This window comes from Mustela nivalis, assembly GCF_964662115.1.
Source record: "Mustela nivalis genome assembly, chromosome: 9".
Lineage (NCBI taxonomy): Eukaryota > Metazoa > Chordata > Mammalia > Carnivora > Mustelidae > Mustela > Mustela nivalis.
The window spans coordinates 83,980,397-84,002,408 of record NC_139028.1 but is presented as its reverse complement, the minus strand read 5'-3'; the positions used below and the strand labels follow the sequence as shown (position 1 = coordinate 84,002,408).

At 36.4% G+C, this 22,012-nt stretch overlaps 1 protein-coding gene and 1 long non-coding RNA gene across 3 annotated transcripts in view; both read right to left on the bottom strand.

Moving 5' to 3' along the window:
* The window catches only part of LUZP2 (leucine zipper protein 2), a 455,081-nt gene that overhangs the window by 257,077 nt on the left and 175,992 nt on the right, over window positions 1-22,012 (bottom strand). Inside the window, exon 2 of one of the 2 annotated variants that reach the window (XM_082749119.1) lies at window positions 560-673. Coding sequence is in view for 1 of the 2 variants with exons in the window: in XM_082749118.1 (XP_082605244.1) it covers window positions 560-677 (118 nt within the window). In the remaining variant the exon portion in view is untranslated. Of the gene's footprint in view, window positions 1-559; window positions 678-22,012 lie in introns of both variants that reach the window. The other variant, XM_082749118.1, reaches the window with a different exon arrangement.
* Window positions 11,202-11,613, bottom strand: LOC309873472. The gene is made up of 2 exons (XR_014316378.1): window positions 11,512-11,613; window positions 11,202-11,413 (listed from the first exon to the last, which is right to left on the bottom strand). It is a non-coding gene; the product is annotated as an uncharacterized lncRNA (long non-coding RNA).

The window sequence follows — 22,012 nt, the reverse complement described above, 5'->3', positions numbered from 1 at the left end:
CTATCTTACAGATAGATACATTATGAAAATTAAAATTATGTCCTCAAAAAATTCACTGTTCACTCAGATATCAAAATATCAGATATTTCAGAAAATTCATCTTATCATACATAGACCTAGTTTTTGGTTGACATTTCATGGAGTATTAATACATTTTCATAGACGACTCTTGGACTTTCTAAGACGTTTTCCCATTTTAGCAATGAGGATTATTAAAGATTCTTAAGAATTATCCTTTGTGGAATTAAAAGTTCTCTTCTAGAGATCATTCCTATTTTCAACACAGGGGTCAAATTGATCTTAGAAGCTATGAGAGACTGATGGCCTTGCCAAGCACATACTTTTCTCCTTTCTGAATTTGCAAACCACAGATTCCCAGACTGCATTTCAAATGACATTTCTTTTCAAAGCCCGTATGATAATAAATAACTCCCTTGGTCAAACCCCAAAACATATTCAAAACTGGTTAAAAAATGCAGGAGTCTTTAATGCTAATTCACCGAGACAAAACAGGTGCCTTCTCAGCCTTTGCTGCCCGGAAAATTAGTTTTCATCTCACCTGAAGGTTGACTTTAATTCCATCAAGTTCTCTTGATGTCTTTGTCAGCTGATGGAGGATGTTGGTTCGCTCCTTAAAGACTTCTTTCAGCTGCTTTTCTAGCTCTTCATAGTCCTGTCTAACACAGAAAAAAATCGCATGAGAGCCCCCCAAAAAGTTTCATTGGTCTTCAGCCTCTTTAAACTCTATCACAGGCGCTTGCATTTCAAACAAAATCTAGATCATTGAAACCTTAATTACTAGGATGTTTTGTTTTCCCTCTTCCACCTAAAAGGAAAAAAATTGAAAACAAAACAGTCTTACAACAAAGGTTTTATTTTGCATTAAGGGTTCTCTAAACCACAGAGAACATCCTGAACAATACTATCTTTGAGGGGCGCCTGGGTGGCTCAGTGGATTAAGCCGCTGCCTTCGGCTCAGGTCATGATCTCAGTGTCCTGGGATCGAGCCCCGCATCGGGCTCTTTGCTCAGCGGGAGCCTGCTTCTCTCTCTCTCTGCCTGACTCTCCGCCTACTTGTGATTTCTCTCTCTGTCAAATAAATAAATAAAATCTTTAAAAAAAAAAAATACTGTCTTTGACAGCTTGAAGATGGTTCATTAGGTACCTCTCGGAAACAGTTATTTTCCATGACATCACCGCACTTCTTCCTAAGGTCTTTGACATCTTACAACATGAGATATGACCTCAACCAATGTATTTCAAATATTTAGACAGGTTCTGACTGTGGGGAGACATACTTGTGGGTAGAGTCAGGGCAGAACGTGGGGGTCTTGCTTCATCTCTGTAGGTAGGGAGGAAGCCCAGAGAAAAGACAGCCCTTCCCAAACATGTCTAAGAATCTCTATTGCTATTAAAGAGGTAATGGGGAAAAAACAAAGTATCTATGAAATCAGTAAATAAATACAGTAATTAGAGTAAAATTTGAACAGATTGTTAACGAGTTTCAGGAAGGAAAGACATTTAACTCCATATCATCTGTACATATTTTTTTCTTTTTTTTTTTTAATAAAATTTTTTATTTTTTATAAACATATATTTTTATCCCCAGGGGTACAGGTCTGTGAATCACCAGGTTTACACACTTCACAGCACTCACCCAAGCACATACCCTCCCCAATGTCCATAATCCCACCCCCTTCTCCTAAAACCCCTCCCCCCAGCAACCCTCAGTTTGTTTTCTGAGATTAAGAGTCACTTATGGTTTGTCTTGTACATATTTTTTTCTTACCTTTCTCCTACGGTCTTTGTAAGACCAGTACTGTAATTCTCATTTTGTAAACATAAAATAATTGAGCTCAGAAGGATCAAGTTACTGCTCTAAGATCCTATTCAAGGAATAGATGGGCAAATAGTGTGTGTTTGTGTATATTTATGTATGTTATGGCAAGTGTGTGTGTGTGTATAGGGAAAATGTAGACAAGGAAAATGATCGTTTTACTTGCATTTCTTTCCTTAGGGATCATCTGACTATGCCTTCTACCCATTCATATTTTGGGTTAGTTTTTGTAACAGCTTGCTGGGGCTGCTGTCACAAAGTAGTACAGAATGGGTGGCTCAAACAACAGAAATTTTTTTGTCTCACAATTCTAGAGGCTAGAAATTCAAAATCAAACTGTTGGTAGAGTTGTTTCCTTATGAGGCCTGTGAGGGAAAATTCTGGCCCAGGCCTTGCTCGTTTGGCTTGCAGATCATATCTTTCCCCTACATGTCTTTACATGGTCTTCTGTGTGTGACTCTGTGACTAATCTTCCCTTTTTATAAGGACTCCACTCATATTAGTTTAGAGCCCATTCTGGTGACCTATTTAAACATGGTAGCTTCTATCGACACCCATCCCCAGATGAGGTTATATCTAAGGTACTGAGGGGTGGGGAGAATTTCAACATATGAATTTTGGGGGATACAACTCAACCCAAAACAGTTATTTCATCTATTGATTTAAAGAAGCTCCTGTCCAGTAAGGTTTTTAACTGTCATTATAGCGAAGATATTTTCCATATCTGTTATAGATTATTACATTTACTAACTCCCCAATTTCTTTTTAAATATACATGGGGATAAGTCTTTTCCTTTATGGTGTCTGTACTGCTCTTACACCAATAGATCTTCTACATGCCAATACTGTTCTTTAAAAGTGGTTGTGAAGATATATTGGGTAATTGTTGCTAAACTACAAAATTTATTTTGGAATATATTGTATTTATGTATTTTTCATGTATGTATATATGAAAAGATGGCAATATAATTTAGATAAGCATAGCCAATTGTATTAGCACAGTTGTGACAATCCTTTCTCCACTGATTTTGAAATGAGGTTTTCTGATGCACCAAATTCCTTTTTACTGTATGTTTTGAAACTTCTATTAGGATGTATTGATGAATTGGTTGCAACACTAAATCATGGATTAATTATTAAAGCCGTGTGCTACAATTTGTTACTTCCTATATTTTCCCCTTATTGTTTTTATTCATAGTTGTATTGATACCTTTTCTGTATCTGTGTATTCTCAGTGAATTTTAGAAGCAGTTTTTCCATTTCAAAAAACTCCTATAGGGAATTTAATTGAAACTGTATTCATATTATAGTTATATTTAAGGAAATACATAACAAAAGGGTAGCTTTCAATCCAAAGACAGATGGTTTCATATATTATTTTAGGACTTTTATATGATTCAGCAATGCTTTAAAGTTACTTCAAAGTAACTTTTGCTCATTTCATGTTAGACTTATTGCTGTTAATGTGGTGGATTTTTCCACTCCACTGCCTCCATGAATGTTGCTGGCTTCTTTTAAAACTTTGACTAAGTTGATCTTGATTCCAGGTATCGTATGAAAGAAAAGTAGTACTAAACCAAGTAACTATAACAAGGAGTTGCTAGTTGATTTGTTTGTTTTTTTTCAAGTAGACAGCAATATTTTCTTTCAATAATACCATCTCTTATTCTCATAACTCTTATTTCTTTCCTTTTTGCTAATTATACTGGCTAAGACCTTCTAAACAATGCCAGGTGGAGAAAATGATAGTAGACCATCTAATTTGTTTGTGACTTTACGATAGCTATATTAATTATGTTTCATCAGCGAGTAAATGTATGTGAATACTTGCTGTAATTTTCAGCTGATACTACTGTTTTCAGGTCATTCTTTTTAAATAAGAATTCTGCTGAGTTGTAGCACTTATGCAGAAAAGAACTACACAATCCCCAGGACACATTTCATGAACTCTCACAAAGTGAACATAGAATAAATTTTAAAAATGAACCATGCACCCTAGATGATAATTCTTTGACTTCACCCATTTATTACATTCGCTCTCTTCCCCAAATATAACCGATATTTTTATTTCTACTACTTCATAATCACTTGCCTATGTCTGAAATTTATGCAAATGTTAAATGCCTGTTATTTGATTTGTTTTATACAACATGGAGTTTGTGAAACTCGTCCATATTATGTGGAGAAATAGTGTGTTAGTTTTTAGCACTGCATAGTAAAGTAATAAGTAATTATATTGCAATACATCTATTCTAATATCAACAGATACCTTTTTCCCCAAGTTTTGACTGTTAGGAATATGAATATTTCATAGGCCTTGTATTTAACATACAAATACATGTATGCCAAGTACATAATTAAGAAAGGAATTGCTTCCTTATAGAAAATACATTTTCAGCTTCAGTAAATACTGCCAGAGAATTTTCCAAATCAGCTATATCACAGAAGAGGTGAAGAATTTCAATTGCCTCAAAGTCTTATAAACTGTGGTATTGTCATTATTTTTGAATTTCCAGTCACTCTACTGGTTGTACAATAGTACTGCATTTTTAGCTGTGATTTATATTTTACTGGTGATCCAAAGTGAGTACCTTACAAAGATTGATATTTAAATATGATTTTTTTAAAAAAGACTTTATTTGAAAGAGAATGAGTGAGAGAGCACACGAGCAGGGAGAGGAATCAAGGGAAAGAGAGAAGCAGACTCCCCACTGAGCAGGGGAGTCAACCTGAAGCTCAAACCCAGGATCCTGGGATCACATCTTGAGCCAAAGGCAGATGCCTGGCTGACTCAGCCACCCAGGCGCCTTAAATATTATTTTTTATAAAATGCCTGCTCATGCCTTTTGCTATTTGTGCATTGGTTTGCCCATTGCTTATTATTTATTTGTAGGTGATATTCATATAGTTCATAGATGAGCTCTTTGATGGTTAAGTGTATTGAAGTGTATCGAAAACATAATTACCTCTCCTGCTGTTGGAACTTTCAATCTCTTAATGGTGTCATTTGATGAATACACATTGATAATATAAGTATAGATCAAAGTATTCATCTTTTATATTCAGAGCTGTACCACTTAATTTTGTAATTGTATGAAAAATATTTTTATCTGATTATAAATATTATGTCTTACAAACATTTAAAATGATATGTTGCTAGCATATGAAAACATGGATCTTTGTATGATTTTGCATTCAGCACATTATCAACTATAAAAATTATTTGTGGAGCATTTTGTATTTTCTTACAAGTATAATCATATTGTCTGCAAAGGTATTTTTTATTTTTTCAATCCTTAAGTCTTTTATTTAAATTCTTTATCTTACTTTGCTATCAAGGACCGAGGATTGTTCTACAATGTTCAGTAAAATGTGTAATAAACACATCCTTTGTTTATTCCAAATTGCAGGGATATAGACACATTTTTCTTATTCCTGACTGCAGGAGGAAAAACTTTTAAGACCACAAATATGGTATTTCCGATAGGCTTTTTTAGTTAACTTTTCAATTTTTTAAAATCAGATATAAAAAAATGCTTTATTTTATTTTTGGTTTCTAAATCTGTTCGGTTTTAATCATGAGTGGGATCTGAATGCTGTCCAATATTTTAGTTTTTTCTTTTCTTTTTTTTTCATTGTGGTGTATGTTATTTGCTTACAGCTCTTCTGTTCCTCCCACCCTTAGCCACCTTACACATGTAGGCAGGAGAGAACCCTCCACACCATTCATTTGGTCATATGACTCTTCAACAGAATGTTAATGGACAGGACACGTTGAAGACTATAAATGTTGTCTGTCTAATTTGGCTTAGTTTCTCATTCTCCTGTTAATGGCCCCATGAAGAAATTCCCCCAGATAACTCCTGCAACTTCAGGCTTCTTCAGAAAGAAAACATATACAGCAAACCTGAATTTGATTCATACTCTGAAGCAGACACACCCTAGGGATGCTTCAACATGAGTTGAAAACTAAATTTGATTGTAAGCCATCAATCAGACTTTCAGAGTAATTTGTAATGTAGCAGTGTCGCAGGAAAAACTGGTCTCACAAATGTATCCACTGAGATGATCACATACATTTTTTCTTTTACACTATTGATGTGCTGGATTATATGGATTCATTTCACATATGACTAATGACTACATTAAATCAAACTGTCATTACTGAAATCAATCATTTTGTTGGTTATATACAATTCTGTTAGATTCAGTTGGTTACTATTTTGTTTAGGATTTTTACATTTATTGTCATGGGAGAAATTTAGTTATAAAGTCCTTTGTCCTCAAATCCATATAAAACTTCGTATCTAGATTATGTTTAGCTCATAAAAAATTGGGACATGTGCCTTCTTTTCCTATTATCTGAAAGAATTTGTGTGAGACTGGCAGTATTTCTCACCTGAATGAGTAGAATTGACATGTAAACCATCTGGTTTGCAGTTTCCTTTGTGAGAAGGTCTTTATTTACAGATTTAACACTTTAAGCGATATGGACTGTTCAGATATCCTTAACTGTCCCTATGTCAATATTAGTAATACTCATTATTTTTAGAAATTTGTCCATTTCATTGTCATTCATTTATTTCATGATTCTTAATGTCAAAAATTTGGCCTAAGCTCATCTAGGCATGGCTCCTTCAGGCTGGGCTTGCTTTTGCTTCTGTGATCATTTCCTGGTCAAATAAATGGCTCGGTTTCTGTGGTTGACTCACTATCAGTTGTGAGTGAAGATAGTGTCTCATGGGTCCCTCATCACCAAGAAAGTTAGCCTGTGCTTATTCATATTCCAACTGGTTAGGGTGCTAAGAAAATCAGCAAAAATAAAGGAGTATTTTCAGATTTAGGCTTCGGAGTAGTATGACATCCCATCTGCCATACTGCCTCTGTCACAAAGCAAGTCACAAGTTCAGGACACATTCAAGAGGCAGAGAAATGCACTTCATTTCATGAGAAAATGTTTAAAATCATATTGTAAATGAGTGTACAAGAATGGTGGTGCTCATATTTCTAAATAATTTACTGCATAGTCTCTGTTGTTAACTTCTTAGTACTTCATTTCTCAGAGATTAGTCCTTTGAGTACTTGCCACCTTGCACTCTAGTAATTCTCCAGTGCCTTCAAAGGGATTTGACATTTTGTTCAGTTTTCCCACTGGTGTCAATGTTGACAATAAATATGTTCAATTTAACTCAAGATGGGAGTTCGGGGGCCATTATTTAGCTAATTATTTTCTTTAGTTCTCAAAGACAATCAGCTGTTTGATTCAATCTCATCTCATCTCTAACTCTGAATATTTGAACACTTTTACTTGTAACTACTGTCCTAGCTTAAGTCCTCATTATCTATTTATAGCACTATATATTAATTGATTTCTTTTCGAAATCCATTTAATGAGCTGCTCTCAAATCAGTTTTTCTGAACTTACAGTTCTATTGGCATCAACTTAACACTTAAAATATTGGTGCTCTTTGGTTTTGTCAAGGTCAAGGCCATCTTCCCTCTGGCTTGAAATGACCTTTATTGTCCTTCCATTTTCTCTGCTCAGTTTCCGTATCTTTCCTCTTACATGTGCCATATTTAATTATCAATCAAAAATATTTCTCGAAAATCTTTAAATGTAGTTTTGTCTATTTTCATTTGCATGAATTAACTGAAACTGAAATTAAAATGAAGTTAAAGATTCTCACATCAACCTGGAGTGCCTTCACCTACTCTTGTCAATCTAGATAGAAAAATCACCTCATCTCCCTTTCTCCAGGAAGCTATATAGTTCCTTTCTTTTCAGAATTTGGATGTCATATATTTTATCCACTCCTTCATTTTGAAATTAATTATCAGATAGTATTTTTAATAAATAATTACACACTAGTCTGTATAGAATAATGAATGCTTAGAACTATGTATCTCTTCCTTTTTCTACTAATATTTACTTAATTTAATGATGATCCTAGGTCAGGCCAGTGGGAGCTCCTACAAACTGGTTTCTGTGTCCTGAGACTTGTCCTCACCATCCTTCAAATCCTTCCTTACAATTTTTGCTCCTTTGCTATCCTGTCAGAATGAATATTTCTCACTTTATTCTTTTTTTTTTTAAGATTTTATTTATTCATTTGACAGACAGAGAATACAAGTAGACAGAGAGGCAGGCAGAGAGAGAGGAAGGGAAGCAGGCTCCCTGCTGATCAGAGACCCAAATGCGGGGCTCAATCCCAGGACCCCGGGATCATAACCTGAGCCGAAGGCAGAGGCTTAACCCACTGAGCACCCAGGCACCCCTCTCACTTTATTCTAAATGCAAAAATTATAAAAATAAAGCTTATCTTGGAGTAATGTTTTAATGTTTCCAATTTACTTTGTTTTTAAGCTTTTGTTTTAAATGAAAAAGTCTTCCAGAGTGTTTCCAATGTCTTCAGATTTAAGCCTCATAAAATTCAAAGATCTGGAGTAGTGTCATAAGATCTTAAGGTTTGCTTTCCCACAGAAATATAACAAAAATAATAATTGCAGAAATGCAAACTTCTGTTCAACAGATTTGCAGTGTTTCTACCTACATTTAAAGAATCACTTATTATGGCAGCCATAACCATAGTTCCCTGTCATTTATTCTTTTTTTTTTTTAAGATTTTATTTCTTTATTTATTTGACACAGAGAGAGAGAGAGAGAGAGAGAGAGCGAGAGCAAGAACAGAAGCAGGGGGAGTTGGAGAAGGAGAGGGGAAAGCTGGCTTCCCGCTGAGCAGGGAGTCTGATGTGGGGCTTGATCCCAGAACCCTGGGATCATGACCTGAGCCAAAGGGTGCTTAAATGACTGACCCTCCAAGGTACTCCCTGTCATTTATGCTTAAAAAAACACCATCCAGTATTTATTATATACAAGTATATATCAGACACGGGCAGATGTTTTACATAGATGATTAATTCTCATAATTTCCCAGAAATGTAAGTGATATTACATTCCTTTCACAAGCAAGAAAGCACAGGTTCAGAATAATTTCTCCAAGGTCACAGTAAATGACTGGTTTTCAACCCTGGATACCTTTGATGACAAAATATCACATTATATGGTCTCTATAAAAATTATGGACCCTGTAAGTATTTTCTTGGTTCCTCCTACAGGTAAGAATCTTTGAGAAAAACAAAACGAAACAAAAAAATTAGCAATACATTATCCCTAATCCAATAGCATGTAATATACAGGAACGAAGAACCCACATCATGATGAGGATAGCATATGACAAAATGTGACAGGAGTAAGGCATCAGGTTAAACAATTATTAAAAATTTCATGGAAAAAAAATATTTGTGTTGGGCCTTGAATGACACATAGGATTATTAAATGCAACAGAGGGAAAGGTATCTTAAGCAGAGAGAATGACATAGGTAATGACAATGTATAAGGGAAGTGCTGAGTGTATATACATTATAAACCAGCAAACAACATCATCTAAAGTGCATATAGGGTACTCACTGAAACACTGGTAAAACCTGAAGAAATTGGTAAAATTCAAATATCAAAACTCTTAAACACCATGCTCAGGAGTTTTAAATACTTTCTATAGGTGATTTATTTCTCTGTGAAATGCCAAGAAATATGTATTTAGGAATATATATAGTCAGATTAATAACTCAAAAGTATATCAAAAGGAAGAAAGATTTAAATTATTCTCCCTGCAGTTGTCAAAGCTGTTCCAAAGTGTATATCGTTATATTTCATACGCAAACAGATTGAATAAAAATGACTTTGACTTGGCTTGGCCATGGGGCGTTGCAGCATGGGAAACACTTACAATGTCTGCCCTCAGGAAATTCAGAAGAACTCTGAAACTCCTCTGAATTTTGACAGAAAGGTCATGGACTGTTTTGTTAAAAGACCTTTGTATTACCTAAAGGCACTCGTTCCCTTTTCCTTTTATCAGACTCAACAGTCCATGTGACCACCAGGATGTTTGCAAGGTAATTTTCTTTCAAGGTCTACCAGTATGAACAAAGGGAAGCCAAAGCTGACTATAGATGTGTGGCAGAATTCATTCTGTGCCCCTATGTAAAAGACAGCTAGAAAAGCATCCTTTGGGAGAAAGAGGGTCTCACATATAAATACAGTCAAAACCTGAAGTATCACAACCCTTTTGGCCAGAGTATTTTAAACTAAAAAAACAAACAAACACAAACAAACAAACAAAAAAACCCCACAACTCCCAACAATCCTACACTTGAGAATGTATTCATAGAAATAAAAGTCCTGGGCCTTGCAAACATAAATTTAAAGGGGCATTAATCATAAATATCTGGAAACAAAATAAGAGTTCTGGATAAATCATGTTATGTACACTGACAAGGACTCTCCCTGATCAAACTTTAGTCAAGTTCCTCAGCATCTGCCAGGACCATAGCACCAAGTTGTGGCAGGAATCTTGCTAATCAGTTTAGCCAGAATTCCCACCTCCAGTATCTGGGCATCTTGGATACTAATATCTGACATTTTCAGTGTGCTTTCAGTAAGAATCCTGGGTTGACCAGAACCCTCCCATATTCCTAATGTTTCTTCTTCATCATTTTCCATCCATTGACCTCACCCCACTCCTTAGCTGGAAATCCCTTTTTGTCCATGCTGTATGTAAAGTTGAGCTCAGTTCTATACAGAGATCTCTTTTTCCTCAATTGCAATAGTCCCTGAGTAAAAATCTGTTTTTTTTTTTGTTTGTTTGTTTTTGTCTTTTTTTTTTTTTTTTTTTAATTGCTTCAACTACTGTCTGGCTCTGATTTTCTTTGACAACATGATACACTATATTATTTTAAGGTTAAGTTACATGTCAATTAGAACCGTGAGTTATGTTTAAGTAATAAGAGGAAAAATTAAAAGTGTGATGCATTTATATAACAGTATTAACAATGAATCATGCTCTGTGAATGTACAAATATGTGTTTGTGTCTGAATGTGCCTATATAGATAGGATCATGTTAGTAAGCATACAAATTTGGAATCAAAAAGGTTAAGAATTGGCAGAGGAGGGTTGCAGGGAGAGGAAATTTATGAAAGGAAGGTCTGAGCAAACAAAGAAAAGAAGAAGACTTTGTTGTTTTTATATAAAATTATGCATGTGTGTGCATGTGCATAAAGACCTCAGGATTTGACGAATTTATGCCAACAACATTTATTAAGTTCAGCAGTGAAGACAGGGTGGGATACATTCTTAATGAATGACTGAGGTGGTAAAAATCCTTTGTGATTAAAGAAATCCATATCAGAGAAAGGATGACTAGACTACCTTCAAAAAGTAGTAAATAATTTCAGAAGGGTTTGCTATAGTATTGGCATGGAATATGAGATCATTAATCACGGAGAAAAAGTCCTGCCAATACACAATCAAAGTGTTAAGCTTTTATTAACTTCATGTATCTGTACAGAAATACATTTCACCAGGAGTAGAGGAATCCACAACTTTGCATTCTGTTTGATGCATGAAATGAATCTTGTCCTTGGCGTCACTGACTGATAGGAGTTATATTGATTTTGCAAGCTTCTTATGCTGAGTGGTTTCAGATCCTTCCATTCTGCAAATTGTATGTAGTCAGATTCTAAAGCAAGGGGGAAGAGAGCTATAAGGCCTGCATGGTATCTGTGATTCTACAGAGGGAAAAGTCCAAAGGCATCTTTAGAATAATAAAATCACCACCTTCCGTTTATATTAATCTCTTCCTTTCAGGACTTCACAGAGTTTCGGAAACCTCACCCCACTGATTTTCACTTTCACTCTAGAAGACACTGGCAGAGACCTATTAAAATGTTAAATGGTTCTGATCACAGCAAATGATAATCACAGGGGGCAAAAGGAAACACTCACCAGAGGTGTGAATTTCTATTACTTTCCAAGGGGGAAACATCTAACAGGAGAAATGGATCCTGGCTCATGTTTACTCAATTTCTCATGTTCCGAGGATCTGATAAAAACTGGCACCCGGGAGAGGCAGACACAACGGCTGCTATCACTCCACAAGCTCCTCTCCTTAGACTCAGGACTCATGGAAAGAACTAGATTCTCCCTGAAGTTCCAAGCTCCTCCCTTCTCTCCTCTTTTGAGCCTTGGTTGCCTTGACAATCTTGTGCTTCTTCTTCCCTGTTCCCTAAATGATTGGGAACACAAGACATTATTTAGGGAACATAAGACGTTTAGGGAATCATTTAGGGAACATGAGACATAATTTCCAAAGACAGAAGAGAAGCCAGCTTGCTGAAGATTGATAACCTGAAGTATAAAAAAAAAAAATGTTGGCACTTAATGACATAATTAGGCTGTAAGGCCGTCTCTAAAGGTTCCAACGTGCAGATTTTTTGTTACATGCTGCTCTTAAATGCTTTTATTTCTAAGTCTCCATCAGGTTTTTGAGTGAGAATATCTGAATCTATCCAAATTATTTGTATGTGTTGTGAGTTCCAGACTATCAGCATTGTCTAGGAACTCAGTGGAAGTGCAAATTATTAAATCCCACTCAAGAGTTTCCGAATCAGAATCTCTTGCAGCGAGGTAGAAACCAGAAATCCGTTTTAACAAGCTTTCCAGGTGATTTTCACAGGCCTTAAGGAGGAGGAGCATTCCAGACTGCTAAAAATTAATATAACTTCTCAACAATTGCTTTAAGTGAATCTTGTGCACCCTTTTATTAAGTTAATTGCCTAGGATTTCCTGATGGACCTGATTTGTAATCAGCTTTGTATTAGCCGCTAATGTTCTCAAAAATGGTACACATGAAGGGATAATATAAGGTAGAGGTGGTTTTATTGTTTTGTTTTTGTTTGTATTTTTTTAATAAAGGTGAGGATCACCTGAATACTTGTCCTGTTTTCTCACCTCTTTCTATCCTTGTCATTTTGTACCTGCTCAACTTCTTACCCTTCTTTCCTCCTCCCAGTATGGCTAGCTTCCTAGGGTACTCATCTGGTCACCCCGCTTCTTAAAGAAATGCTCTTCTGCTATAGAGGCCTCTGAAAAATCGGACTCCTTTTTAACAACACTCTGCTAACACAAATACTAACGTATGACATTGTATGGTGACAGATGGTAGCTACCCTTGGGGTGAGTCTAGCATAATATATACAGTTGTCCAGTCTCTCTATGCTACACCTGATGCTAATGTAACATTGTGTGTCAACTACAATTTACAAAAAAAAAATACTAACATGCTATAGAATTTATTTTATTACTATGCAAACACGTACTTTTAGCTCTCAGTTTCTATGATTTTTGAATTCTCACTCTGAAGTGTTCTTGCCTTCTTCAAGTCTCTGTACAAACGTCAACCCCATGTAAAACATCCTGGATGACCACCCAACTCAGGTAAAACTAATTTTTTGTTATTATTTCCTATTTACACACATCATCATATGTATCTTCACTATATTACTGATCACATTACAGCATAATGATCTGTATAGAGTTAGTTTCTGATTATGAGTACAATGCACAATTATTTTAGAGAATGTATAATCTACATAAAATGTGAAAAAGTATCAATAAATATATTTGATTTTATAATTCAAATATAAGCCCAATTTATCAAATCTTTAATTATATTTCAATAATAAATTGTTAAAGGTGGTAGATTCTCATACCTTACATATAAAACAGAAAAATTCAAAACTATAATACTGTTTTTTTTTAAACCCGGCAGTTAATAATTAGAATACTCATTAAAAATACAGATTCCGGGGCGCCTGGGTGGCTCAGTGGGTTGAGCTTCTGCCTTCAGCTCAGGTCATGATCCCAGGGTCCTGGGATGGAGCCCCGCATTGGCTCTCTGCTCAGCAGGGGGCCTGCCTCCACCTCTTTCTCTGCCTGCCTCTCTGCCTACTTGTGATCTCTGTCAAATAAATAAATAAAATCTTTAAAAAAATAAAGATTCTTGGGCCCCACTACAGACAAACTGTATGTGAATTTCTAAGGGAAAGGTGTTAACAGCTAAGTTTCTGATCACTTTGATTGAATTATTTTATCAAATAGTATAAACTTAAATGACTCCGATTATAATTGCCAAAGACTTCCCATAAAATTTCACTAATGGGTATACTTACCATCTTGGCATGAAAATGTCTACTATAGGTTGTGAGACTTTCACCAAAGACCAAGAATTGTTATTCTTCTTATAGATACGGGCAGAGGATTAGTTTCCTAAAACTGTCATAAGAAATTACCACAAAACGAGAGGTTGAAAAATTTATTCTAGGACAGTTGTGGAGGCTGAAAGCCTGAAATCAAGGAGTATGCAGAAGCCTCAAGAGAACAATTCTTCCTTTCCTTTTCCAGATTCTGGTGACCTCACTGCTCCTTCCATGGGGCCTGTATGATTCTAATCGGTGCCTTCATCCTTACATGACCTTCTCTGCTGTGTGTCTGAGTCACAAATCTCCCTGGACTTTTCTCTTTTAAGGACACCTGTCATCGGATTTAGGACCAACCCTATATCAACTATTTAGATCTGATCTTTAACTTAAATCTGTAAAAAGCCTTTTGTTTTCCAAATACATTCACATGCACAGGTTCTGAAGGTTAAGACATGACGTTTATCTTTCCAGTGCCACCATTCAAACTATTACAGATGGAGATACATGAAAGATTTTAAAATTACAAGTGATTCATAAAAAATAGCATCTCTTCTTTTAACCTGGACTTTCGGTTACTTATGTAATTTAGATCTCTCCTATGGCACCGTGTGTGCGTGTGTTTCCCAAATAAAGCAACCATTCGTGAGCTTTGACTATTTTTGACTTTCTGGACTAACTTTGACTATTGGTAATTCAGTGTTTTATCATTAGTTGCCATTAGAAGAAAATCAATTTTATTACTCTGATGCCTTAACTACATATTAAATTATATATTTAAGTCTTCCCTCCTGTTTTCTCTTATTCAAGTATGTACAATGTTTCTGCACATTCCTGTTAAAAATGGGCTAGAAGCTGGATGTGGAAATTTAAAATAAACCATTTGTAAGTAGAGATACTCTATTACTGTCTCATGTGGTGTATTTAAAACATCCATATGACAAATGATCAGTGGAAGACCAGGACAGGCTCTGTATTTGGGTGGGTCTGTAGGAGTGTGTTTTGCCTCTGCTCTGCACTCCCTGTGCTGGTATCATCCCCAGCCCACAAACACTTTACCAACAGAGTCTACCAACAGAAGGCGGTTTGAGCCCAAACCAAGCTGCCTGCTATTCAAGGCCAAGTCTGCAATAGCGGTAGTCAAAGGACATCTGTGGGCCATGAGGAACAAAAAAAGATGTGAAATGGGAGACATAAGGGAATTTAATCAATCTGAAAAACAGATATGAATCATAATCCTCAGAAAAACTTTCAATTGCTCATCCAACACACCTGACAACCAATAAGCTCTTCTGTGTTTTCTATCTGGTATTTTTAGGAATGGTGGCCCTGTATGGTGCATTTGAAACAGGGTCTTGTCCAAAATACTACATAAACCTACACACAGATGGCATGTACATGTGCACACACATACACAGTGCCCTGGCTTTATAGACCGTTGTTTTTTTGTTTGTTTGTTTGTTTGTTTGTTTTAAGAATTTTTTTGTTTGTTTGTTTGTTTGACAGACAGAGATTACAAGTAGACAGAGAGGCAGGCAGAGAGAGAGAGAGAGAAGGAAGCAGGCTCCCTGCTGAGAAGAGAGCTCGATGCGGGACTCGATCCCAGGACTCTGGGATCATGACCTGAGCCGAAGGCAGCGGCTTAACCCACTGAGCCACCCAGGCGCCCTGTTTTAAGAATTTATTTGAGAGAGAGAGAGAGAGCGAGCAAGTTCAAGTTGGGGGGGGGGCTAGTGGCAGAGAGAGAGGGAGAAACAGGTTTCCTGCTGAGCAGAGAGTCAGATGGGTTTGATCTCAGGACCCTGAGATCATGACTTGAGCCGAAGGCAGATGTTTAACTGACTGAGCCACCCAAATGCCCCTATAGACGGGTTTTAATGAAACCTCTGCCGCATATTAGTTCTGTGAATTGGGCCACTTCATTCATACCTTAGGGCCTTATTTTCATATTTGAAAATTGGATATATTTATAACCTTTCTTGAAGGACCATTGAGAAAATTTTTGTAAAAGATAGCAGATGAGGGAAGAAAATGAATAAGTGACTTCAATTGTTTTCCCTTCCTTCTTTCTCTCTCATTTTCCTTTTTTAGCAAAATAATTTTAATTATTTAGATCTGTAAAGATGGCCCCAGAAGACAGTGTTAAACAGACAAGTGGTTTTTTTTTTTTTGTGGAGGGGAGGAGGGTTACAAAGCGAATTTACAGATATGGAATCTATGAATAATGAGGTTCAATTATAGATACAAATGACTTCCCATGAGGAACCAAGGGCTGACTGAGGATGAATGTATTGTCTATAGTCAACAGCTAGTGGGTGATCGATTTGAAATATTCAAGCTGAGTTTAACTCCAGAGTCTGGCTATTAAACACCTAGTACTAATTATTCATATCAGTCAAAGATCAGTATAGCAGTAGTCCATATATTCTTGAGAATGTTCCATAAGCACTTGAGAAGAACTTTTATTCTGCTGATTTAGGATGGAATGCACTGAATGTATCCGTTAAGTCCATCTGATCCAGTGTGTCATTCAAAGCCATTGTTCCCTTGTTTATTTTGTTTAAATGATCTGTCCATTGATGTAAGTAGGATGTTAAAGTTCCTACTTTTATGATATTATTATCAATTAGTTCCTTTAGGTTTGCTATTAATTGTTTTACACATTTGGGTGCTCCCATGTTGAGTGCATAAATATTTACAATTGTTTGGGCATCTGGGTGGCTCAGTGGGTTAAACCTCTGCCTTTAGCTTGGGTCATGATCTCAGGGTCCTGGGATTGAGCCCCGCATTGGGCTCTCTGCTTAGTGGGGAGTCTGCTTCCCCCTTCTCTCTCTCTGTCTCTCTGCCTGTGATCTCTCTCTCTCTTTGTCAAATAAATAAATAAAATCTTTAAAAAATATATTTGCAATTGTTATATCTTCTTGTGCGACTGCCCCCTTTATGATTATATAATGCCTTTCTCTGTCTCTTGTTAGAGTATCTAAATAAGTCTAGTTTTTCCAATATAAGCATTGCTACTCCAGCTTTCTTTTGGCATTCCATTTGTGTGATAAATGTTTCTCCATCCCCTTACTTTTAATCTGCAGCTATCTTTAGGTCTAAAATGAGTCAGCATGTAAAAAAAAGTTGGATTAAAAAAAAAAAATCCAAAAAGGGAAGGGAGAGGTAGCCTGAAGGAGTCAGTATGGGGGAGAGGGGAAGTGAAGAGGGGATGATAAGTAGAAAGGTAGAAGGAGAGAAATTACTCAGAAAATGGTGGGAACCAGGAAGTAAGGAAAAGAAACTTCATACACAGAAAATACTTCACAACAGGTCGAGACAGAGACTTTCAAAAATAAGGCTGGCTTATAAAGTATTCAATGTTGCACTGTTCTCTGAGTTTTGCCTGTTGCTCACTCTGTCATCACCCACAATTTTCAGGATCCATCTCGTGTTGTATTTTGGGAAGTACTAAAAGAAAGTGGGGCTGCCCCCTACTCTGCCCTCTTCTCGTGACTACGCACAAGGGATTCAAGAACTGAGAGAGAGCAACACAGAATGAGAGAGAGGAGAACGGCGGCAAGCAGTGTTTAGTGGAAGCAAGGAATCTTTGCAAACTTTCAGAACAGATGGGGGACCTCAGAGCCCCAGTGTTACTAAAGGGAGAGGCAATGCATTTTCCTTTTCCCACGGATGGAAAGGAGACTCAAAACTTCTTTTTAATACATAGCAGAGAATAGATCCTGAGTCTTGGCAACTCCCACAGAGCCCGCCTTTCTGTAATAACAAAGTAAGTAACATGCTCTCAACATTCATTAAATGTTACTTTAGCAAGTTTCCTACCTCTTGCCCCCACCCCAGTACGGCCAACATCGTAGAAAAAGTAGCCATTATCATTTTCATAAGATTATAAAACAGGACATTGGCTTGCAGGCAATTTTCTGTGCCTTAGGACTATTCTTCCCTGCATCTGTAGAAAGTGTCAAGTACCAGTCATCACACAGTGCACAGTGAAACTTGCTCGGTTGCCCCAGGAGGTAGTCTCACCCTGGGGGTAACAAAGCCCCATTGAAGCTTTCGTTCAGCACTTTCTAAAAAGGCAATCAGCAGCTTTAGCCCAATTTTTTTCACCCAGCATTACAAGCACATATTTTGCAGTTTAAACTGCTGGAATTTCTGAGTAGCTGGTTTGTTATATTTTCATAGTTTGCAAAATGCCATTTTCATTTGAAATTATGGGCATGCCCATTACAGATTATGAATCAATGTTCACACAGATTAAATTAATAACCCAGCTTGGAAATGTAAAATGTCGCTTTTCAGTGGTCCGAGCTGTAGGGGATGCTTGTTAATCAAGGTGAGCAACGTCAGTGGCATCCTTCCAACTATGGGAGGTCAATTGCAATTTGTAATTGCAACTGTTCAACTTCTTCCCCCAACTTGCTATTCTCAAGCTTGGGTAATTCACATGTCATCTTGTTGTCACCAAGCTGCTACTCTAGTTTTCAACTGGAACAGCTATTTACCAATAAATATACACAGGAAATTCCAATTTCAATAGATACTGAAACCAAATCCTGAAATCCCTCAGTCTTAGATCTTAGAATGCATTACTAGTTCTGTAACTTCATAACTTGTCTGTTAGTTTCACATCCAGATTGGTTTTATCTTCTGCCAAATGATAAACAAGGTTGGGGAAAAAATTAAGAGGAAACGTGACTTTGAAATGCCCTGCTACACACCTTCTTTTTTATTTCCTTCTCTTTTCTTTCTACATCCCTTCCTCCTCCATTTTCTTTTTTCTTTTAAGAGGAAAGAACAACCTACTCTAAACACAAAAATCTAGAACAAAAAAAGTTGTAGGAAGGTTAAGGTTTTAAAATCTTTCCTTTTCTTAGTATTAGAGATCACTGACTGATTTTATATTTTATTAAGAAGAAATGAAAGAAGAAAACAGAAATGCCCTGGATATACAGTGAGAACTTTCAAGGTTTATAGATCAAGGAAATATAAAAATATAGGTATGTCTAGGTGAGTACAATGTGAATGGGTAGACAGACACAGCCAGACAGACATGACCGCTCATTCTAAAAACGTGTAAGCTCAAGGCTCATAATTTGATAATCAAATCATGTGGGGACTAAATCTTCTGCCTAAAGGTTTTCTTTCAAGGTTAAAATACCTGTAGAGATTCTGTGACTACAGATAATTCATATATGCATTACATGTATTCCTTCACTGTCACTTTCAATATGATTTTTTCTTAGGAAGTTTAGAGAATTAGATGATCCTCTGCTCATTCAATAGAAAAGTAAATGGGCTAAAATTTTTCATTGAAATAATAATATTCCCTTTAAAAATGTAGTTGTTTCAAATATTAGCATATGTGTAAATTTGAATATTAGTATGCAACGATATTTATAAGAACACAGAACTCTCCCATATATACTCATTCAAGTCGCTGACATTCATGACTCTAATGAAGGCAAGAGAAATTCAAACTAATTAATGTCCTGACAAAACAAACAAACTTAAAACATGGTAGTCATTCATAAACTTGAATCTTATTCCGTGATATTTATAATCTTATTGTTTTACATAGTGTGTATAAGAACATTTCAAAACAATATATGAAAATAAGAATTCAGATTGTTTTTAATACATGAGAGAAAACCTAGAATCTAGACGAGAAATACTATTATAATTTGTAGAAAAGATAAAACTGATCAATATTATGTTGGCCTTGCTCAGTTTTCATTGCAAGCAGGGGACAGTAAGAAGTATTTAAAGACCATTTGTGACCAGCCTCAAAGCATTCTAAGATGTAAGGGTTTTCTCTCCACTCATGGAAAGCAAATCACTTGAAGGAGGCAGAGGAGACCCATTTTGAGTAAACCACACAAACAGTATCTTCAGTTGAAATCACACTGGAAACTGCTGGTGGATGGAATGAGGAGCTAGGCAAGAACTCCACCCGTCCTGAGGGACAGGAAAACTGTTCCACTTACTTTAAATAATTTACTTTACAAATAACTCGGAATGTGTGGTGGTTTGTTTGGCAGCTCTGGGTACTCATGGGAGCTCTCTGAGGCTCTGAGAGGCAAACTGCCACAGGACCATTTTGACACTGGACAGGCAAATTTCTCTCATGGTCATGAGACAATTAGTGGAAAAAAAAAAGTGTCATTGGATCAGCATGGATCTTCTAAAGGATAACAGTATAACATTTTGTAACATTTCATAAATAAATGACATTAATTATTACGCTTTTTCTTAGCAAAGCATTCATTCAACTCTTTGCAGCTTTTTCCTAAAAAGGCCATATCTTGTTTACTTCATATAGTTTTTTTTTAAATCTCTTAAGTGTCTAAAGCATAGGGATGTTCTCTAATGCCTCTGTGTCAGCATACAAGTGAGAGTATGTGAGTGTGAGTGTGTTGTGATTGGGTTAGACAGATATTTAATTTTTTTATTTATTTCTATTTCTATTTATTTCTATTTTATTTATTTCTATTCCAATTAAATTTTATATTTATATTGGTTCCAAAATATCAACTAACTTAGAAAATCAACCCATTCTCCCTTTTTCTCTGTAACTCAAGTTACTAAAGCATACCTTACATATCGATATCTCTATAACTGAGCCCAAGGAAATTAGCTTTACAGAGATATAAAAATATTTGGTGAATGAACCTTCATTCAAGCCTAAAAACACCGCTACTATGTCTATTTTAGTAGCATTTTTAATCATTGTTCTTAATAAAGCCTTCTGAAATCAGAATATTCAGACTTGAATTTTGTGCCCCCACCCCCTCCCCCCCAAAAGAAAACCCATGTCATTTTCTTTCTGACTTCTGTTTCCCACTGCTACATCTCTTATCAGAACCTTCAGGAATAAGAGTCTACCAAACAATCTACAATATGTGCGTGGTTTTTGAAGATGTACTTAGTAGCCATTGGTGGCCTTGCCTGGTTACTCTCAAACACATGGGATTAACAGAAGCCTATGAACTGGTTATATATAACAGCTAGCTAGCTACATGCAGTCTCTATGTCCTTAGTTCCCATTCAGTCTTTATTTTTTTTTTAAGATTTTATTTATTTATTTGACAGAGAGAGACACAAAGAGAGAGGGAACACCTCTCTCTTTGTGGAGAGGAGAGGGGGAAGCAGGCTTCCCGCTGAGCAGGAAGCCTTATGTGGGCTTTGATCCCAGGACCCTGGGATCATGACCTGAGCCTAAGGCAGCTGCTTAACAACTGAGCTACCCAGGCGCCCCAATTATGATAATTTCTATTAAATTCTGGAACTGTTTCTATGTAATTTCACAAATTATTAGACATCACCAATATACCAAACTTTGTTTTAAGTTCTGGAGTTAATGGCAGTTTTTAAAATTAACCAAACAAAATCCCTGCTTTCTTTTTTTTTTTTTTCTTTTCAAAATCCCTTTCTTTCATTTTAATGAGGGAAGACATGTTATAAACAACTGCATAAACTACAAAATATGTTAGCTGCTGCTAGAAAGAGAAATGAAGCAGAAAAGCATAGGTGGTAACTGAGGAAGCACTAAAAAGGTAAAGAAAATGGCCATATAGGGCACCTGGGTGACTCCATTGGTTAAGTGTCTGCCTTTGGCTCCAGTCATGATCCCAGGGTCCTGAAATCAAGCCTGCATCTGCCTCCCTGCTCATCAGAGAGCCTGCTTCTCCCTCTCCCTCTGTTGCTTCCCCTGCTGGTGTTCCCTCTCTGTCAAATAAATAAATAAAATCTTAAAAAAGAAAAAAGAAAATGACTGTACCACGGTTCCTGGAACAAGTGATGAATTATTGAACACTACATCTGAAATTAACGATATACAATATGTTGGCTGAATTTAACAGCTTCCTGAAGAAGAGCTTTTTAGGGAGTGGGAATGGCAAGCACAAGTTCAAGAGGTACAATTGTGAATGACAGGTTCTTTCTCCCTCACTGACAGTTCCCACCATCCTTGTGTCATTGACTTGCATTCCAACAAAACTACGTTGTAGTTTCTCAGTGCCCCAAATTCTGACACTCTCTTTTCAACTATATTCTCTCTTTCAGTGACATCATCCATGCCA